This window comes from Musca autumnalis, unplaced genomic scaffold (genome assembly GCF_047663935.1).
Source record: "Musca autumnalis isolate F117 unplaced genomic scaffold, ASM4766393v1 scaffold_1, whole genome shotgun sequence".
In the NCBI taxonomy this organism is placed as follows: Eukaryota; Metazoa; Arthropoda; class Insecta; order Diptera; family Muscidae; genus Musca; species Musca autumnalis.
This window is the reverse complement of record NW_027411644.1, coordinates 191,039,934-191,060,435: the sequence shown is the minus strand read 5'-3', so window position 1 is coordinate 191,060,435 and position 20,502 is coordinate 191,039,934. Positions and strand designations below refer to the sequence as shown.

Here is a 20,502-nt window from a genome sequence, read left to right as displayed (position 1 = left end):
AGAGGTAATGAAATCGGGTGGTCTGCTTATGGAGACAATTATGGAGAGATGGTCTGATCCAAGGAAAATTACGGGTTGCCAGGTAACGTCGTTTGTCAGACCAGGTGACACGATGGTTATGTCTGGCGAGCTGTGACACTCTCCTCTAATTCTGGTAGGGGCGTCCTCATTGACCGTGCAAAACGTAGAGCTGTCAATCTGCTCAGCCAGCGCTGGTTGTTTCCGAGGGCCGAATGCCACATCTCATGATGCGCATTAAAGTCCCCAGGACCAGACGATTATGACCTTCCAAAAGCGGGCTACTCCTCGGCGGAATGTATACGTTCAGCAACTCTGTCTCGGCAGGTCCACACCTGACTACTACCCCCATACATTCCATGTACGATATTTTGGTGGAGATATTTTGTGACCACCGGGAAACTTAAATGTTAAATTACAGGTAGTTCCGTCCAAAAATGTAGCTACAATCCGCAAAATACCGAAAATCGGGAGGTACCGTTATATGTGGGAACTGTACCAAAACATGGACCTATGTTGACAATTTTTGGTGTATATATATGTTTTGACCACTGGGAACCTCAAATGTTAAGTTACAGGTAGTTCGGTCCAAAAATCTTGCTACAAAATATCGAAAATCGAGAGGTATCCTTATATGAGGACTATACCAAAACATGGAACCTAGTGGAGATGTTTTGTGACCACTGGGAATCTCAAGTGTTAAATTACAGGTAGTTCCGTCCACAAAATGTAGCTACAATCCGCAAAATATCGGGCAAAATATATCGGGGTGCACTCATTGATATGAGAAAAGTCTCCCTTGTCCCTTCGGAGATGTTTGTGGGAAGATACTTATCACTGTCAGCCAAAGAAAATCTTCACCCCACATCACATCGTTATTGTCGACTATAAAGCTGTTTTCCAAAGCACTATGTTACAAAGGTGGTCCAGGTCCTGTCGAAGTTTGGAAATTTTCTGAATCTTCAAATAGGAAATAACTTAATAATTGTTCAAAAACATCTCAGAAGGGACAACCAACCCAGTATAAACAAAGTGGACTAACGATCGCCGAGTGAGGCAATCACCTATACTATTAGATGGCTGTGCAACCTTTAACCTAACATAAGCAGATATATAATTGAAAATAAGCTTTGTAAGGAGTTGTACAAGTCTTGCGTGGAGTGGACCGATATGGCCTATCTTCGAACTTAAACTAAGTTTGGACGAAATATTATGATATACTATATTTATCCCAATCGAATGATTCGTTCGAGGGATATTGTGCGGTCCAGCGGACATTGCTAATTCAATTCCAAATGATCTAAAACGAATTTAGTCCAAACATATCGCTCATTTACCCAAAGGGTGGCATAACTCAAAAAATGCATTTTCTGAGTTAGCAATTTCTATTTTTTTCTTCTAAGACTTCTATTTTATCTTGTGTCATGCTGATATCTCTAAAACTCGACGAGTTGCAGCTCATTTACTACGAGCTTGGCATAATTCAACAAACATATTTTTGAGTTTTTAGCAATGATATCTGGCTAGCTGTTTGCAAAATAGGGTCCAAGTAGTTATTTTAGTTTTTGTGTAATAATTTGTTTAAGTTAGGAAGTCAAATTTCAATCAGAAGTTCGCATGATCAAATCCAGCAGAGAGCAAAATAATATAAAACAATAAAGAACGGCTTTAAGTTCGGCGGGTCCTAACTTGTTATACTCTCCACCACCAGTTGAATTGAAGTAAAATGAAACAATTAGTTTGTTTTCGTTTAAGACTAAGAAGACTAAATACCAAAATTCAGCAATTTCGGTAAAGGTGAAGGTGTGGACCTATACCGAAAAATGTTATATGGAAAGTTTTATACCCCAAATGAAGACTAAATACCAAAATTCAGCCATTTCGGAGGAATACATGAAGACCTATAACGACAAATTTTAAGTGGAAAGTTCCATGCCCCTTACGAAGGCTAAATACAAAATTTCAGCCATTTCGGGGGGAAATTGAGGCTACAACCTTCAAAATGCCGAAAATTGGGAGGTACCGTTCTATGGGGTCTATATGAAGACGTGGACCTATACCGGCCTATACCTATATGAAGGAGTGGGCTTATACCGGCAAATTTCTGGAGGAATGTATTATACCACTAATAAAGACTAAGTACCAAATTTCAGTAATTTCTGTGGAATATTGAAGCCACAACCTTCGAAACACCGAAAATCGGGTGGTACCATTCTATGGGGGCTATAAGAAGGTGCGGACCTATACCGATAAATTTCAGGTGGAAAGTTTTATACCCCTAACTAAAAATAAATACCAAATTTCAGCCATTTCGGTGTGATAATGAGGCTTAAACTTTCAAAATACCAAAAATCGGGAGGTACCATTCTATGGAAGCTATATCAAAACGTGGACCATTATAGCCCATTTGCAATACCAAACATCCTAGGAGTAATATAAACTTTTATACCAAATTACAGAGCACTATCTGAAAAATTGCGACCGGTATCTTGATTACAATAGATGGACGGACAGACGGACATGATTATATCGACTTAGAATTATATTCTGATCAAGAATATATATACTTTGTAGGGTCTTCGATGTGTTACAAACGGAATGACAAATTTGTTTTTTATTCTCTTGCATTCAGTCGTTGAGGAGACGTCAACGAAAGCACACAAGTACGGACGTACGTACCGTTTTCTTTATATTGTACTTGAATAGTGCTTGTAAATTAGAAATAAAACTTTAAAATTATTGTTTGTTATTTAAAATTATTTCTTTGATATGAACATATTAAAAAAAGAGTAAGGAAAGGATCATAATCGGGCGGGGCCGACTATATGATACCATACACCACTGTGAATATGAAAAATATATATAGGGGATATATTTCAATTTGAACTGATTTCTATATAATATGGTACACTTATTACTAGTCAAAATTCCGTCACACATTCCAACTTTCACCAAAATCGGACGTATATAGCGTGTTTTATGCAGCAAATACGTCAAATCGGCCGAAAATATATATGGGAGCTATATCCAAATCTAAACCGATTTCGATGTAATTTGGCACATTTATTTTTAGACAGAATTCAGTCACACGTTCCATATTTCATCGAAATCAAACATATATAGCGTGTTTGGTGAAGCAAATACGTGAAATCGGGCGAAAATATATATGGGAGCTATATCCAAATCTGAACCGATTTTCCCCAAAAGCAATAGTGTTTTTCCTACGGCTAAAAAAATCGAGAGTAAATTTGGTACTTCAATCGGAGAGTAAATTTGGTACTCCAATACAGTCACACATACTGTTTTGTGCATCCCTGAATTATACCCTCCATATTATGGTGGATGATATAAACACATTTGGTGGTGCACATGTAAGCGTTTAAACAATCCTTAATGTTCGTATGGGTAGCCCAGTATGTAGTGTGTTCGGCTATAAATCCGAAGTTTGCATGATCAAATCCAGCAGAGAGCAAAATAAAACAAGTAAAAAGTCGTTAATTCCAGCCGGGCCGAACTTTCCATACCCTACACCATAAAATAGTCTTAATTAAAATGGAATAATTAGGGTCCTTTTACAATTTTAGGTGGAACAACTTTTCGACAATGGATAGACTCCTACTGCCTCCCACTATTGCTTAAATTACACTGTGAACACAAATGTTGGGGCAGAGATAATTCCTTTTGGAGATGAAAGCCCTTGGTGTGTGTGTATATTAAAAACCCCGAAGGACAGATGCGCCGTGAGTCGAACTTCAGCGTTATGGCGTGATGAAGTTTTTGCAAATGACCCTTCATGAATTAGAATTATATCTTTGTTTGTTGTTTTTGTATAGCACTTAAGCAACAGTGAACAAAGATATAACGCTAATTCCTGATGGCCCACAGGGTCTCTAACAAAAATTTCATCACGCCATAACGCGGAAGTTCGACTCACGGCGGATCTGTCCTTCGGGGTTCATAATATACTCACCAAGGCCTTTCTTCCCCAAGAAGAATTTTCCGTGCCCCAGACTTTCACCTCCATTTTGTTGCACAGTGTTATCTAATCTAATCTAAAAAAATGTGTTCAGCGAGGTGAAAGGTACCACATACGGGGCTATATCAAAGAGTCAACCTATTTTTAAATTTTTTGGCGGAAAAGTTTTATAGCTGCAGGGAACTTCAAGAGTCATATTGAGGGTAGTTTCATCAAAACAATGTAGACCCTCAAAAATGGACCCATGTTGACGAATTTTAGTGAAGAAATTTCATGACCATTCCCGAAAATCGGGAGGTACAGTTATATGGGGGGATATACCAAAACATGGACCTATATTGACGATTATTTTTGAATAGACAAAATTGTAGCTAAAATTCTCAAAATACCGATCATTACAGCTAGTTCGGTTAAAAATTGCAGCTAAAATTCTCAAAATACCGAAAATCGGGAGATACCGTTATATGGGGGCTATACCAAAACATGGACCTATGTTGACGAGGTTTCGTTGGAGATGTTTTATGACCACTGAGAACTTCAAATGTCAAATTACAGGTATTTAGGTTAAAACCTGTAGATAAAATTCTCAAAATACCGAAAATTGGAATGTACCGTTATATGGGGGCTATACCAAAACATGGACCTATGTTGACGATGTTTGGTGGAGATGTTTCATGACCCCTGAGAACTTCAAATGTCAAATTGCAGATAGTTCGGTTACAAATTGTGGCTAAATTTCTCAAAATACCGAAAATCGGGAGGTAAAGTTATAAGGGGGCTATACCAAAACATGGACCTATGTTGACGATGCTTGGTGGAGATATTTCATGACCACTAAGAACCTCAAATGGCAAATTACAGCTAGTTCGGTTAAAATTTGTAGCTAAAATTTTCAAAATACCGAAAATCGGGAGGTACCGATATATGGGGGCTATACCAAAACATGGACCTATGTTGACGATGCTTGGTGGAGATATTTCATGACCACTAAGAACCTCAAATGTCAAATTGCAGATAGTTCGGTTACAAATTGTGGCTAAAATTCTCAAAATACCGAAAATCGGGAGATACCGTTATATGGGGACTATACCAAAACATGGACCTATGCCCATATCCTTTGGGATATAAGTTTGTTGATCACTAGGAACCCTAAGTGTCAAATTATAGCTAATTCAATCTGCAAATGTGGCGAAGAACGTCAAAATACCTCAAATCCGGAGGTACAGTTACATGGGGGCTATACCAAAGAGTGGACCGATATAGCCCATCTTCGAACTTGACCTGCCTATAGAAAAAAGACCCTTGGGTGTAAAATTTCAGCACTCTATCTCAATTATTGCGGACGCTAGATCAAGAATATATACGTTATAGGATCGCAAATGATTAGTTCGATGTGTTACAAACGGAATGACAAACTTAATATACCCTCCATACTATGGTGGAGGGTATAATAAAAATATGAAGTATGTAGAATATACATTTTTAGCTTATTTTCAAGTTCTATTGCCATAGAATAACTTGTTAATCAGTGCGACTTGTCCTTGTTAAAATAATGGGTTAGTAGGGTGCTTTGTAAGTAGTTACGACTACCAAAAAGTGCTATGAAAATCCTTTGCCGTTTTTTGAACAGTGTTATGGTTTCTTAGTTTTATGTCCGATTTATGAGCAGACAGACGAGTTTTCAATTTGTTTTTTGTGGTGCCCACGTACATCATGCCACATTTCTCCTCATTATTTCCTTCGCATTCTATTTTATAGATGACGTTGTGTTTATCTGTGTTTTGTATCCTATTTTTTGTGTTAGTAAACAGTTTTTAAGGGTATTGGTGGATTTTTGGGCTATAATATATTTGTTTTTGTCGTAGAGATCGGAATTTTGGAATCTTTCTGACAATTGCGGTATATAAATCATAGATTTGTATGATTTTTCTTCCCTCTCACGAGTTTGATTTTTGTTGTAATTGTTTATTAAATTGTTGGTTAATTTTATTGGGAAATTGTTATGATTGCTAAGTCTGGAGTTTCCCCCATTGGCTTAACTTCATAACTTTCCTCTTTGCAGAGAAAAATGTTTACAAAACGCACTGACAGCTTGCAAAATTTACTGATCGCTACCAATATCATGATTTCATGAAATGATGATTTTTTAGTGAAAACCTGAACTCTTTAAGCATCGAGTATTCTCATGTTAATGAGACTTAACAACTTAACAGAAATCGATGATTTCTTAGTTGAATCGTGCTGTCAGCTTGCAAATATTTTGTTCTGGTGTTTTTTTGGGAAAGCCGAAAAGTGAGCATCATTCTCATTAACATGAGAATACTCGATGCTTAAAGACTAAACTATTGCGAAATATTGGTGACAACAAAAAATAAATTACATCCCAATAAAGACCTTAAGCTCAAAAAACACTCGTCTCTTTATTAAAAATTTTTTTCTTTCGAATTACTACCCTTTTCTTGAACAGGTGACACATATAATCACCCAACGATATAAAATTCCATTCACTTGCTTTGTTTTCTATTATATTAAAGATGTAAAATAAAAATTCCTCGAAATTCAATTCGAATTCAATAAAATTAAATTGATTTTAATTGAGTCATTCGTTATTAGAAAAATATAAAATAAATGTTAATACGTTTGATGAAAAACAATTTGTAAAGCCGTTTTGAATTTATGCGAAATTTTTGATCAATATGTCAGTTCATCACAATAACAAAACAATAAAAAATACAAAAATTACAATTAGAGCTGATGGGAAATAAACATTTTTAACTTCTACGAAATTCTTTGGAGTTAACTGTCATTACCTTTAACCGGTTTTTTGGTGGTCAGTATTTAAGCGTGACAGGTGGGGTACCATTGTAAAGGAAGTACAACTAAAAGTAGAGCTTTTTTGTGAACAGTATTGAAGGGAGACAGGAAGATCGCCAGACGGGATAAGTCTTAACGTTTTCAGACAAATTTGAAATACTCAATAATTGACATTTAACCGGCCCCAAAAATGGGAACAATGGGGACATTTAGGAGTTTACTTTTAATGGACAACCCTAGTCCTCCACCAAAATTCAGTCCTGTTTGAATTTTTTGCTATTTCCATAAGAACAAAAGTATTGAAATACTTTTTAAGATTGTTTTGTTTAGTTGTATGTTTACTTGATTTTTGATTTTATTTAATTTTGTCATATTTATTTTGATCAAATTAAGCTTGAGGTAGATGTTCACCGGTTGGTTGGAAACCATTTTCATCGGCAACATATTTAACGGTATAGACCCCGCCATCATGAGGATCCTTCCAGGAGAATTCACCATGAACAACAATGGCACGTTCATCACCATGTTCACCCATGACTTCCTTGAATGTGCCTTCTTCATGACGGCTGGTGCCATCACTAGTTTCAGCGCTGTGTATACAATTTTATAAAATTTTAAAATCCAGAATTAATATGTTCATATAACATTTATGCTTACACAAATTTGTAGCCATCATCATCAGCACTGGAATCAAGTGTAATAATTTCAGCATACTCATGATGATCATCATGGGCTGGAGCAGCCATGGCAATGGCGGCGATGGTAGCAAGGATAATGAAGAATTTCATTCTGATCTTGTTATTTTCTATTCTTGAGATTGTTCAAAACTTTCTGAATGCTGAAATATCCAAAATCTTAGATTTTTATACATTTGTAAACTGATTTAGACAAAATGGTGGGTTCTTTGTTTTGATAAAATAAAGCTTAACTGATTAAATGGTGCTTGCTTTATGTATTTTATTACTGCAAAAACATGCATAGAATTCTTAATTCTAAAATTGAAGAATCCGTTATTTTTCAAAACAAATATTATTTCTTTGTTTCGACTTCGTGCTATAACATTGCAATGACTTTAAATTGTGGATATAAATGTAATTGTCAAACAATATCCTGTGTATTTATTATCATTGAATTCTAAAGTGTACATTGTATAATAAAAAATGTCATTAGCCTAACAACTTACCATTGATTTATTTATTGATCTATATCAAGTCATATTTTAAATTCAAAGCACACTGACTTGCTAAGAAATTAATCATCACATTATAATAATTAAAAGAAATAAAACAAGTAAGAAGGTATTTGTCAGCTGTGCCACTAAAGATATACCCTCAACCACGGGCTTAAAAAAAAGAAGTAAACATAATACTACTGACGTACAGTGTTGCCGCAGTGGACAAAAATCGAAAAATGTGATGTTAACTTTTATATATGTTTACGTTTTTTCTTACAGTAAACACATCCGATACGACAAATCTGAAAGAATTCTGTCGATATGTGCATCCATTTCGAAGTTATAGCTCTTTAAATATGAATAATATTTCCCGGGTAATCTAAAGCGATAATCATATGAAAATTTGATGACCACTAAAATAATTATCTCTGAAAATGTTATCAAGAATTAAAAATTTAAATTTGATAAAAACAAGTAAGAAAGTAGAATTACATAAAAAGTAGAATTAAAAATTTAAATTCGATAAAAACAAGTAAAAAAGTATCACTTAGCTATGCGGACGGATATATACACTCACCCACTGAAAAAAAAAACAACAAAACCAAACCAAGCACAATAATAATGCCGTATATGAAATATATTGATTTTATATCACGAGTTTGCTTTAAAATCTGTAGGTACCGTAATGTGGGGCCATACCAAATCATTGACATATACGAAACATTTTTAGTAACCAAACTTCTTCATAAAGGACTCGAAATATTAAATTACGTTAAACTAGGTTTGGAATAAATTTTTGAAAAAGTTTTAGAGTTATTTTGTACAAAAGCCATTTTAGTATGTTCGGTTTTGGAGCTTTTGGGTCGTTATCTCATGAAGTTTTGACACATTCCGGAAAAAAATGTACCGTTGTAAATGAGGCCGCTAGAACAACCTACTGAAAAAAAGAATCAAAACCATGCGAGAGGAGCTCATAAATTTCACATTGTTCCGAATTTTGTGTGGGTGGTACTCGAGGGAGTGAACCGATACATGACTGCATGCAATAATACGATGTGCAAAGTCTGCACCAATCAGAAACTACCTGCGAAAATTATTTTGCGGATTTACCATTTTGGTTGGTGCCATCAGGGCTTCATGGAGCTTTTAAAATTCACTTTTTTCAGAATTTTGTGTGGGAGGTAACTAAAGGAGTAGACGGAAAAAATAAAAAAATTGTACCGTCATAACTAGAGGAACATACACAACATGTTGCCAAACATTTAAAAAGGATCCCAGACGAGACCTTAAACTACACTCTATTAAACTTTCTGTGGGAGGTAGCCGAAAGAGTGGTCTTATGCAGTCTTTTTTGTGCTTTTGGGTCATTATCGCATTATTATTATTTCCAAATTTTGTGTGGGAGGTACACGAAGGAGAATATCGGTTCGTACATATTCAATCCTGATCTATGCCTGGAAATAATATTGATATGCAAAGTTATTATCTATTCGGTTACTCCCTTCGGATTTCGTCATACAATTTTAGCGAACATTTTCGAACTTTTGTGGGGGAGCTACCGAAAGGAGATCGATATGGCTTATCGTCGAACCTAAATTAAGTTTGGACATAACCAAAATTGGAACAAAATCGCTTGAACCGTTCGAGTGTTATCGTGTGCAGCGGCCAGCCAGACGGATGGTCATAACTAAATCAACTCCAAATTGTCTGAAACGGATTTCGTCCAAACCTACTTGGGGTCTAAAATCATTACTTGGATGAGGCACGATTTTGGTCATATCAAAGTGTATATGTCCTCTATATAGTCTAAAGCTTAGACTAAAGGCTGAGTGTATAGAAACACACGTGGTAGATCGTACTTGATGTGGTTTTCCTCACTAATATGATTGCAATATCATTCTACTATTGTTCTTCCTGCGATTTGGAGAAAATAATCGATCGAGTTGAACATTTCCTCACATGGTTGATCTTTAGCCCAATTTCCCTCTTTCTCATCTATGTTGGTCTTTAACGAATGCAACAAAACAGTTCTCGTGAAGGCCGTCGGTCGTGATGCTCTCTTGGAGTTCATGTTTTATGTTTGCATCATCTTAGAAACCTTTCGGGCTACTTTAGTGGATTAGACTAATGAAAAATTGCATCCTTTTCAAAAGTGTTTAACTATTCTCACTTCGCCTGAAGCCTCCTAATCTCTTCCGAGAAGAGCTCTTAAAATGCACTTTTTCCGAATTTTGTGTGGGAGGTACCCGAAGGAGTGGACCGAAAAAATGAAAAATTGTACCGTCATAACTAGACATTACATGTTGGCAAGCATTTAAATTCGATCCCAGACTCTACCAAACTTTGTGGGGGAGGTACTTGAAAGAGTGGTCCTATGCTGTCAATACTCGGACATAATCCGAGTCTGTAAGAAATAGTAAGATGTACAATGTTTGGACCAAATCGGTTTCTTCCTTCGAGGATTATCTTACGTAATACCCAGTTTGGTTGCTGTCAGCAGGCTTTTTTTGTTGGAGGTACACGAAGGAGTATATCGGTTTAGTACATATTCTATCCTGATCTATGCCTGGAAATAATATTATGATATATAAAGTTATTATCAATTCGGGTACTCCCTTCGGATTTCGTCGAACAATTTTAGCGAAAATGTTTGAACTGTTGTGGGGAAGGTACCGAAAGGAGTGGATCGATATGGCCTATCGACGAACTTAAATTAAGTTTTTACAAAATATTACCAAAGCCAAATTTTGGACCGAATCAATTAATCCGTTCGGATAAACATGGCTAAATCAACACAAAATTGTCTGAAACGGATTTCGTCCAAACCTACATGGGGTCTGAAACCATTATTTCGATGAGGCACAATTTTGGTCATATCATAGTGTATATATCTTCTATAGTGTATATATCTTCTATGGTTGATCTTTAGCCCAAATTTGCTCATCTACGTTGCCCTTTAACGAGTGCAACAGAACAGTTCCCGTTCTTGAAGGCCGTCGGTCATGATGCTCTCTTGGAGATTGCACATCTTAGAAACCTTTCGGGTTACTTTACTGGATTAGACTAATGAAAAATTTCATCCTTTTCAAGAAACCCCCAAATCTTCTATCATTACACTTTTGTCAAAAACCTATTGATTTTGAATACGTAAACGACGTTTTCGATGTACCCAGCAAAAAAAGTCCTCCCAAATCATGGGTTTCGTAAGGGATTTTTGGCAGCCGTAACTACTCTCAAACCCCCTTTCTTCCCCATTATTTTTACAAGGGCATGTCGCACTCAGTTTGTAGTTATTTTATGACCACTAGAATAACTAGTTATTCTGTGGCCATTAGAAGTTGAAAAGTAAGGTGAAACAAATTCTATTTTTAGAACAGTTGATGTAGAGAATTATTTGTTTTTAATTTCATCACACTTCTTTACTTTTGTTTTACTTTATTTTATTTCGCGGTCTGCCCGAATTGAACCCACGAACCCTCTGATTTCTAGCCAAAGACACTACACACTATGCCACGCACACGAATATTAAGGGTTGCTTAAGAACTTAAATGTGCAGTACACATGTGCACCACCAACTGTTATTTTTTAATTAAAAAAACACTCGCGTGCCGACGGTGAGCGTTGAACACACAACCTTAGGATTTCTAGTCGGACACACACACACTGTGCCACCGTCCTCATTACTTAGTGAGGAGTAAAGTAAGTAGGTTTGCCTTGTAAATTAAGAAGAAGATTACTTGTAATGCGAAAAGAAGTTTGTTTACATTACTTTGTAATGGGTTACGTAATGACTAACGGATCCGAATTTTTGCTGGGACATATGTATTCTATGTCGGAAAATTATGTCATATATGTGACAACTTCACATCAAACGAATGATGTATGCGTATATGTAATTGAAGACGAGTCTGAGGACCAATATTAGGTCTGTCTGCTTACTTTCCCAGCAAGAATTGTCCGGCAAGAACTTTCTCACAGAGTAAGGAGTTCTTATTCTCTTTTGCAAGAAAATTGTAAAAAGTAAACAGACACCTTTCCAGCAAAAACCAGCAAGCCATTAGCTGACTTGCCAAAACAGAAAAATTTGTCCGCCAATGAAGAAACCAAAGGAAGCAAAAATGTTGTAGTTTATTTAAATTAAAAAAGAAAATGACCCAAAAAAAGGAATTTTTCACTTTGCAACTTTGTTCTCCGAAGAAAAACAATACAATTAGGATTGCTATTTCCACAATAAAATTGTTTTTAATTTTCACAAACATAAATCACCAAAAACAGCTGATTGATTGTTTTCAGGAAGAAGAAGAGTTGCAAGTGCTTGCTAGAAGAAATTTGTCCAGCAATTATTTGCAAACTCTCAGTAAAAGAACTGTCAAAATGTCTCTCTCGATTCGCTTTCTTTTGCTGGCTTTTTGTATTAACAGACGACTTCCAGCAAACTTTGGTACAAGTTGTTACAAGTTTTAGGGTAACCAGACAGACCTATTAAATCATTATTATTATTTTAATTCGCAGTGCACCATAAATTTCTTTGCTGACGGATTTCGTCGGACAAGTGTATATCACTTAAAAAACACAAAAAGATTTATCACACATGCAATTGAAGACAAAAAAAGCTCTTAAATAGCCCAATTATTTCTATCCTAACGATATAAAAGCCATTGAGTTTGCAATTAACAACATCCACTACTTTCTTAGCTTCCGTTGGAACAACATATCAAAATTACTCTAATCATGAAATTCTTCATTGTTTTCGCTGGTCTGCTTGCCATTGCCTTGGCAGCTCCCACACCTGATCATGAAGAGCATGCTGAAATTATTCAACTTGATTCCAATATTGATCACGATGGATATTCCTTTGTGTAAATTTAACTTTGTGGCAGTCAAAAAGTTATTTCGATTCTAATGTTGTTTATTTTACTTTTCTTTTCAGTGCCGAAACCAGTGATGGCACCAGCCGCCATGAAGAAGGCACATTGAAAGAAGTCAAGGGAGAAGATGGTGATGAACATGCCATTGTTGTTCATGGTGAATTCTCCTGGAAGGATCATCATGATGGCAAGGTCTATACTGTTAAATATGTTGCCGATGAACATGGTTTCCAACCAACCGGTGAACATCTACCACATGCTTAATTTGATCAAAATAAATATTAATATGTAAGATAAACAAGTGAGCAAAGGCTATAGTCGGGACGGAGCCGACCATGTGATACCCTACACCACTACCCCTGTGCATAAGCTTTTCACTGGTAAACATTTCTTTTAGGGAATATAATCCGACTACCACCAAAAATAATATGCCTCTTTCTCTCTGGGACCCCCATAAGCAACCAAAATTACGTGACCATCCGATCAAAATTACGACCTGTAGCTTGATTGCAAAAAATGGAAGAATTGGATGCATTACCGACTATTGTGGTATCTCCCTTTTTTGACCACCTTCGCCAACCTGCTTTACACCAATGTAAAGGTAATATTTTCTTCTTCCATAGACAGGCTTTGCCGTTGGTATACCCCTACTAGAAGCCGATATATTCACAAAGAAAAAAACTTTGAATTTGTCTCCAAATGAGTTTTTCCCCATTCCGACCCCTAAATATTATCCGACTATCACCAAAATCAATAGGCTTCTTCCTCTGTGGGGCCCCCATCTACCCCCAAAAATTTTGTCACTATCCGATCAAAATTCCAACTTGTAGCGTGATTACAAAAAATGGAAATATTGGGTATATTACTGAATTTTGCAATATCTCGGTTTGCTCACTTACGCCAACATACTTTGCATCAATATAAACGAGATCTTTTCTTCTGCCTTTTGGATTACTCCAACCAGAAGCGGAGATATTCGCATAAAAAACGTTTACATTTCTCCACATAATAAGCGAAAAGCTTAATTCCGACTCCTGAATATTATCCGACCATCACCAAACTAAATAGGCTTCTTCCTCTGTGGGACCCGCATCAACTCCCAAAAAATTCGTGACGATCCGATGAAAATTGCGACCGATTACAAAAAAACCGTGATTACAAAAAAATTGGAATATAGGACGCATTATCGACTATTGCCATATCTCTGCTATTTGACCACCTACGACAACCTGCTTTACATCCTTGTAAAGGTGATATTTTCTACTTTCCTTGCCAGGTTTTGCTTTAGATGTACCTCTTAAATAAACAGAGATATTGGCTTTGAAATAAAACGTTGACCTTTCTCCAAATAAGTGTTTGCCCATTCCACCCCTGAATATTATCCGACCATCATCAAAATCAATAGGCTTCTTTCTCTTTGGGACCCCCATTAACCCCCAAAATTTCGTGACGATCCGATCAAAATTGCGACCTGTAGCGTGATTACAAGAAAATCGGAAAATGGGATGCATTATCGACTATTGCCATATCTCTGCTATTTGACCACATACGACAACCTATTTTACATCGTTGTAAAGGTGATATTTTCTACTTTCCTTGCCAGGTGTTGCTTTTGATATACCTCTTAAAGAAACAGAGATATTGGTTTTAAAATAAAATGTTGACTTTTCTCCAAATAAGTGTTTGCCCATTCCGACCCCTAATTATTTTCCGACCAACACCAAAATCAATAGGCTTCTTCATCTGTGAGACCCCCATTAACCCTTAAGTTTTCGTGACGATCCGATTAAAATTGCGACCTGTAGCGTGATTTCCAAAAAAATAGAAAAATGGGATGTATTACCGACTATTGCGATATCTCCGTTATTTGGTTACCTACGCCGACCTAGTTTGCATCACTGTGAAGACGGGATCTTCTACTTTCATAGTCAGACTTTGCTTTTGGAAAGTTTTCAACCAAAGCTGTGATATTCGTCAATATAGTTAAAATCGCAAAAATGAAAATTGGGGTTTTATTTGCTACTATTGTTATATCTTCGTTGTTTGATTACCTACGAGCACCTGCTTTACATCATTAGAAAGGTGATATTTTCTTCTTTCATTGTTAGGTTTTGCTTTTGGTATACCCCGTATAGAAGCTGAGATATTCGCTTTGGAAAAAAACGTTGTCATTTTATCCACCTAAGTTTTTTGCCCTTTCCGACCCCTAAATATTATCCGACCATCACCAAAATCAATAGGCTTCTTCCCCTCCGGGACCCCTATCAACATGCAAAATTTCGTGACGAGCCGATCAAAATTGCGACCTGTAGCGTGATTACAAGGTTTAGATGGACAGACGGACAGACGGACAGACGGACGGACGGACGGACGGACGGACGGACACACATAGCCAGATCGACTCAGCTCGTCGAGACATTCATTTTGATATATATATGTATGGGTCTACGACCATTATTTCGATGCGTTACAAACTTTTTGGCCAAAACCAACTTATAATACCCTCCCCACATAGTGGTGTAGGGTATAAAAAGCATACAAATATACATATAACTTGGCAAACGAATCCTAAAATAAATATTCCACTTCTCTCGTTCTTAGTCTAGTAAAACATTATAAGGGGAAAAAACAAGTAAAATAGGGCTAAGTTCAATCGGGCCGAATTGTTTATACCCTCCACCACAAAAGACAGGTAGTTAAAATTCTGATAACACCTAAACGAGAACGAACATTTTTAGTGAAGTAGTTTTGTGACCACATGGAACCTAAAACCTCAAATACTGGTACTTCCGTAAAAAAGGGAGGTACTGTTATATGGTGGCTATACCAAAACATGGACCTACGTTGACAATGTTTGGTGGAGATGTTTTGTGACCTCTGGGAACCGCACACTTCAAAATACAGGTACTTCCGTCAAAAAAGTAGCTAAAATCCTCAAAAAAACTAAAATCGGAAGTACCGTTATAAGGGGCTATACAAAAAAATTGACAATTTTTGGTGGAGAAGTGTTGTGACCTCTGGGAACCTCAAATGTTAACTTACGTGGAGTATTTTTGTGACAACTGGGAGCCTCAAACTTCAAATTGCAGATATTTCCGTCAGAAAAGGTAGCTAAAATACTTAAATTCCGAAAATCGGGAGATGCCGTTATATGGGGGATATACCAAAACTTGGACCTATATAGAACATTTTTAGTGAAGTAGTTTTGAGACCACAGGGGCCCCAAACTTCAAACTACAGGTACTTCCGTAAAAAAGGTAGCTAATATCCTCAAAATACCGAAAATCGGGAGGTACAGTTATATGGGGGCTATACCAAAACATGGACCTATGTAGTTCGGTGAAAATTTTAGCTTAAACTCTCAAAATACCGAAAATCGGGAAGTACCGCTATATGGGGGCTATACCTATGTTGAAACTTTTTGGAGAAGTAATTTTAAAAATACTCAAAATACAAAAAATCGGGAGATACCGTTGTATGGGGGCGATACCAAAACAGGGACCTATGTTGACAATTTTTATTGGGATATTTTGTGACCTCTGGGAACCTCAAATGTCAAATTGCAGTTCAACAATGTAGCTAAATTCCTCAAAATATAGAAAATCGGGAGGTACCGTTATATGGGTGCAATACAGAAACATGGACATATTTTGAACACTTTTTAATGCAGATGTTTTACGGCCGTTGAGAACCTTAAATGTAAAATTGCAGGTAGATCGGTCAAAAAGTAGTTAAATTTCTCAAAATTCATAAAATCGAGGGGTGCCGTTATAAAAAAAACTTGGACGTATGTTGGTAATTGACAATGCTTTACAAACGGACAATGGTATGTTGGAGGGTATACAAATTCTGGAATTGGTGAGTGGTGAGTTAGGGTTGACCATTAGAAGCAATGTTTAGGACATTGTGAACAAATATTGGAGGTTAAAGTTTTTAGGTTTTCATACCCTCAGCCTTTAGGCTACAAAGGGTATATACACTTTGATACGACCAAAAATGTGCCTCGTCGAAATAACGGGTTTAGACCTCAAGTATGTTTGGACGAAATTTGTTTCAGATAATTTGGAGTCGATTTAGCCATGTCCGTCTGTCTGTCTGGCTGGCTGGTGCGCACGATAACTCTCGAACGGATCAACAAATTCGAACCAAAGTTTGGGTGGGCTATATCGGTCCACTCCACCTTCCCACAAAAGTACAAACTTTGCACACCGTACTATTCCTACCAGGTATAGATCGGGTTCGAATATGGGCCGTATAGGTCCACTCCTTCTGATACCTCCCACACAAAATTAGGAAAAAGTGAAGTTTAAGAGCACCTCTCAGATCGTTTTGTACTCTCTTCGTTTGAGTTACAAAACTTTCCCCATAGAACGGTACTCCCGATTTTCGGTAGTTTGAAAGTCTGAGCAATATTATTCATTTAATGTTCATCATGAGCTGTGACATTCGGTCCTCGTCAATGACCAGAAGCACTAAGTAGATTGATAACTCTATGCTATGAGGACGCCTCCACTAGAATTAGCGGAGAGTGTCACTGTTCGCCAGATATAATCATCGTAACCACCTGGTCTGACAAATGACGTCTCCTTTAAGCCAAGACCGTCTCCCTTAATTGTCTTCATCACCTCTGAACGCCGCACTTTAATCAATCGGCCTAGTTTCAAAAAGTAAACTAATCACTGCTTCAGAGTTCTACCCAACCATTCTCCTGTTCGGGTAGGAGAGAGGACGTTCCGAGACATCGGCACTGCTATAGCCGCTCGCTATATATGCTGTTCGAACAACTGCAGGGAGGCCAAATTTCCCTGCAGAGGCGATGGTATCAGCGAATGTTTAGTTGTGCCAAGCGTCCGATACTAGAGCTGGCAAACTATCGATATCGGCCCCAATCGATTTTTTCGATATTTTCGTTTCAAAATATAGATAAAGTCGATACTATCGTGAATTTGCCACTCCTATTTATTTAGATTTCGAAATGGCCGACAAGCATAGTTGTAAAATCAATTTTAAAACGTCGATAGTTCAAGTTTGCGATTGCGGAGAATAGTTAACAAAAATTAAAGAACCAGTTTTAATAATTCTTAATTCTTCAGTACACTTCCAGAAACTGCCAAACCCGAACGCAAGGTCCAATTCCGAGAGAAAGTGCTATGGACCGCCATAACGCTCCTCATATTCTTGGTATGCTGTTAAATCCCTCTATTCGGTATCATGAGCTCCGCTCCACCAACATTTGGAAGGCCCTCTCTCCCTCTCCCCCATCGTTACAACTGGACGTGGTACTGAATTCAAAGGAAAAGGCCGTTTTGCCTTGTTCCACTTGAGAAAGGATAAGGTTCGTACGTGAAACCCTCTACCGTCAAAACTTGCCAAACTTTATGAACTTGTTGGCCACCGTTCTTGTTGATTTGTCCATCAAATCCGCCCGTTATTGCGTTTAATACAGCAGCTATCCCATCAAATTGTTCTACACCTCAAACATTCCCATCATCTTTCACAAAAGTTAGCCGTTAAATTTCAAGGTAACTTCTTCATTAACCTCCTCGGTGTTTGGTCTGATGTTGGTGGTGCGGCCCAGCTCGCTCCTATTCCATCCGTTCCGATACCATCCACGGCATTTTCTTTAAGCTTGTAAAACTTTATGAAATATTTTTATTTGTTTACACAATCGCGTACGTTTCTGCAATTTGTTGTTTTAAAAAAATTCTGGCTTGTTTTTACGGCCGTTTTTAGTGATGTCAAAATTGTCGATAATATCGATATAAAATACTATTCATCGATATTGGCGTAAAAAATTGAGTATCGATAATATCGATATTTCCATCGATGGTTTGCCAGCTCTATCCGATACCTTCCAGATGTTATGTGTAACGGGCTGAGCTCCTATTTGATTAATCTTACCAACTTTTTCTGCCCCACCAAGTCTACGGCCACTCAGTACTCCACATAGACTGCGGAGATGACCACAGAGTTGAATGACCTGTAGTGTGATTCCTTAACTCATTTTTAGTTACCGACAAATATCGGTAACATTAAAAGTTGACAACACTGTAGCCATCGGTAGAACTTTACAGCCACTTTTTACTTACAGAATAATGTCGTTAATTACCGAAATTATAAGCTTTTTATGCCCTCATCCTTTAAAATACGACCAAAAATGTGCCTCATCGAAATAATGGTTTTAGACCCCAAATATGTTTGGACGAAATTCGATGTCCGTCCGCCCGTCTGGTTGGTGCGCACGATAACTCTCGAACGGATCAACCGATTCAAACCAAATTTTGCACTTCTTAATATTTTGTCCAAACTTAGTTTAAGTTCGAAGATGGGAAGGGAGCAACCGAATTGGTACATACTTTTCACACCTTAAAATTACAACCAGACATAGATGGGTCCACTCCACTCCCACAGAAAATTTCGGAAACGTGTAGTTTAAGACCTTATCTCGAAGACCGTTGATTCTTGTTGTAACAACTTGTATTCCCTGTCCCCATAACGACGGTTCAAGTTTTTCAGGGGCAAGCCCATAATTCCTGAGAGAATGGCCCGATAACTCTCGAACGGATCATATTCTGTCCAACATTTGGCCTCCGTAAAAATTTAGTTTAACTTCCAAAATGGTCCATATCGGTCCTCTCCTTAGGTTGCCTCCCCCACAAAAATTCAACATTTTTGTTTAAGTGCTTCTCCTTGTGGTCCTGTTTTTAGTTTTTAGTCCATGCGTCCTTATGTGGTTCAAAAGCTCCAAATTATACGAAGACCAACTGAATAGACTGGTGGGCCCAATGTCTATAGAAAAGAAATGACTCCTAAAATAAGATCCACTCCTCCGGAACACTTTTGAGTTTTAATTCAAATCCATATTTTTTTCAGGAAGTTCATACGTACAAAAAAGTACACAAAATTTCTGAATTTTGAACCTTCAAAATACATAATTTTTAGGCAAAACGGTATTGGTTGTGTGGCCGCTTTTCGATCTGTCCGTAGATGATAATTTCAACTCACACAAGCTGAGGATATACATTAGGCCGGGGCCATTTGAAAACCTTAATGGGCCCTTCGCGTTTCTGATTCCTGGGATTGAACTGAACGGTTAACAAATGGCTAAGTTATAGTGGTTTATGCCTGAAAAACCGCACAAAAAACCTATAACTGAATTTCTCATAATTTTTAAAAATATTATGTTTTTACAGTGTTTTTATAGTGTTTTATTTAACTTGCTTTGGTGTAGAGATGGGCGCGTGCCTAAAAAATTAGGCACGAACATGCACGAACACGGGCCAAAATTTTTATGCACATTCACGCACAAACACGGCGTTTTTCGAGAAGGCACGAACACGCACACTCACGCACGAAATTACAAAACCAGTAAGGAAAGGATCAAAGTCGGGCGGGGCCGACTATATAATACCCTACACCGACTATATAATACCACCACTGTGAATATGTAAAATATGTATGGGAGCTAAATCCAAATCAGAACAGATTTCGATATAATTTTTCACATTTATTTGTAGACCAAATTCCGTCACATATTCCAACTTTCATCAAAATCGGACAAATATAGCGTGTTTCGTGCATCAAATACCTCAAATCTGCCTAAATAATATATGAGAGCGATATTCAAATCTGAACCAATTTCGATATAATTT

At 37.2% G+C, this 20,502-nt stretch overlaps 2 protein-coding genes across 2 annotated transcripts; one reads left to right on the top strand and one right to left on the bottom strand.

The window, feature by feature from the left end:
• Positions 1-7,196: 7,196 nt before the first annotated feature.
• LOC141390054 (larval cuticle protein 65Ab1-like) lies at positions 7,197-7,596 on the bottom strand. The gene is made up of 2 exons (XM_073962492.1): positions 7,466-7,596; positions 7,197-7,398 (listed from the first exon to the last, which is right to left on the bottom strand). Exons 1-2 carry the CDS (start codon positions 7,594-7,596, stop codon positions 7,197-7,199), a joined length of 333 nt encoding a protein of 110 aa, XP_073818593.1.
• A 5,117-nt stretch (positions 7,597-12,713) lies between these two features.
• Positions 12,714-13,114, top strand: LOC141390045 (larval cuticle protein 65Ab1-like). The gene is made up of 2 exons (XM_073962479.1): positions 12,714-12,841; positions 12,913-13,114. Exons 1-2 carry the CDS (start codon positions 12,714-12,716, stop codon positions 13,112-13,114), a joined length of 330 nt encoding a protein of 109 aa, XP_073818580.1.
• The last annotated feature ends 7,388 nt before the right edge of the window (positions 13,115-20,502 follow it).

What these genes read in the sequence shown, in the direction of transcription:
- LOC141390054 (XM_073962492.1), bottom strand. Translation starts at nt 7,596, where the DNA reads ATGAAATTCTTCATTATCCTTGCTACCATCGCCGCCATTGCCATGGCT. An exon ending in GATGATGGCTACAAATTTGT is followed by an intron (nt 7,399 to 7,465) that starts GTAAGCATAAAT and finishes TTGTATACACAG; the next exon opens with CGCTGAAACTAGTGATGGCA.
- LOC141390045 (XM_073962479.1), top strand. Translation starts at nt 12,714, where the DNA reads ATGAAATTCTTCATTGTTTTCGCTGGTCTGCTTGCCATTGCCTTGGCA. An exon ending in CACGATGGATATTCCTTTGT is followed by an intron (nt 12,842 to 12,912) that starts GTAAATTTAACT and finishes TTTTCTTTTCAG; the next exon opens with TGCCGAAACCAGTGATGGCA.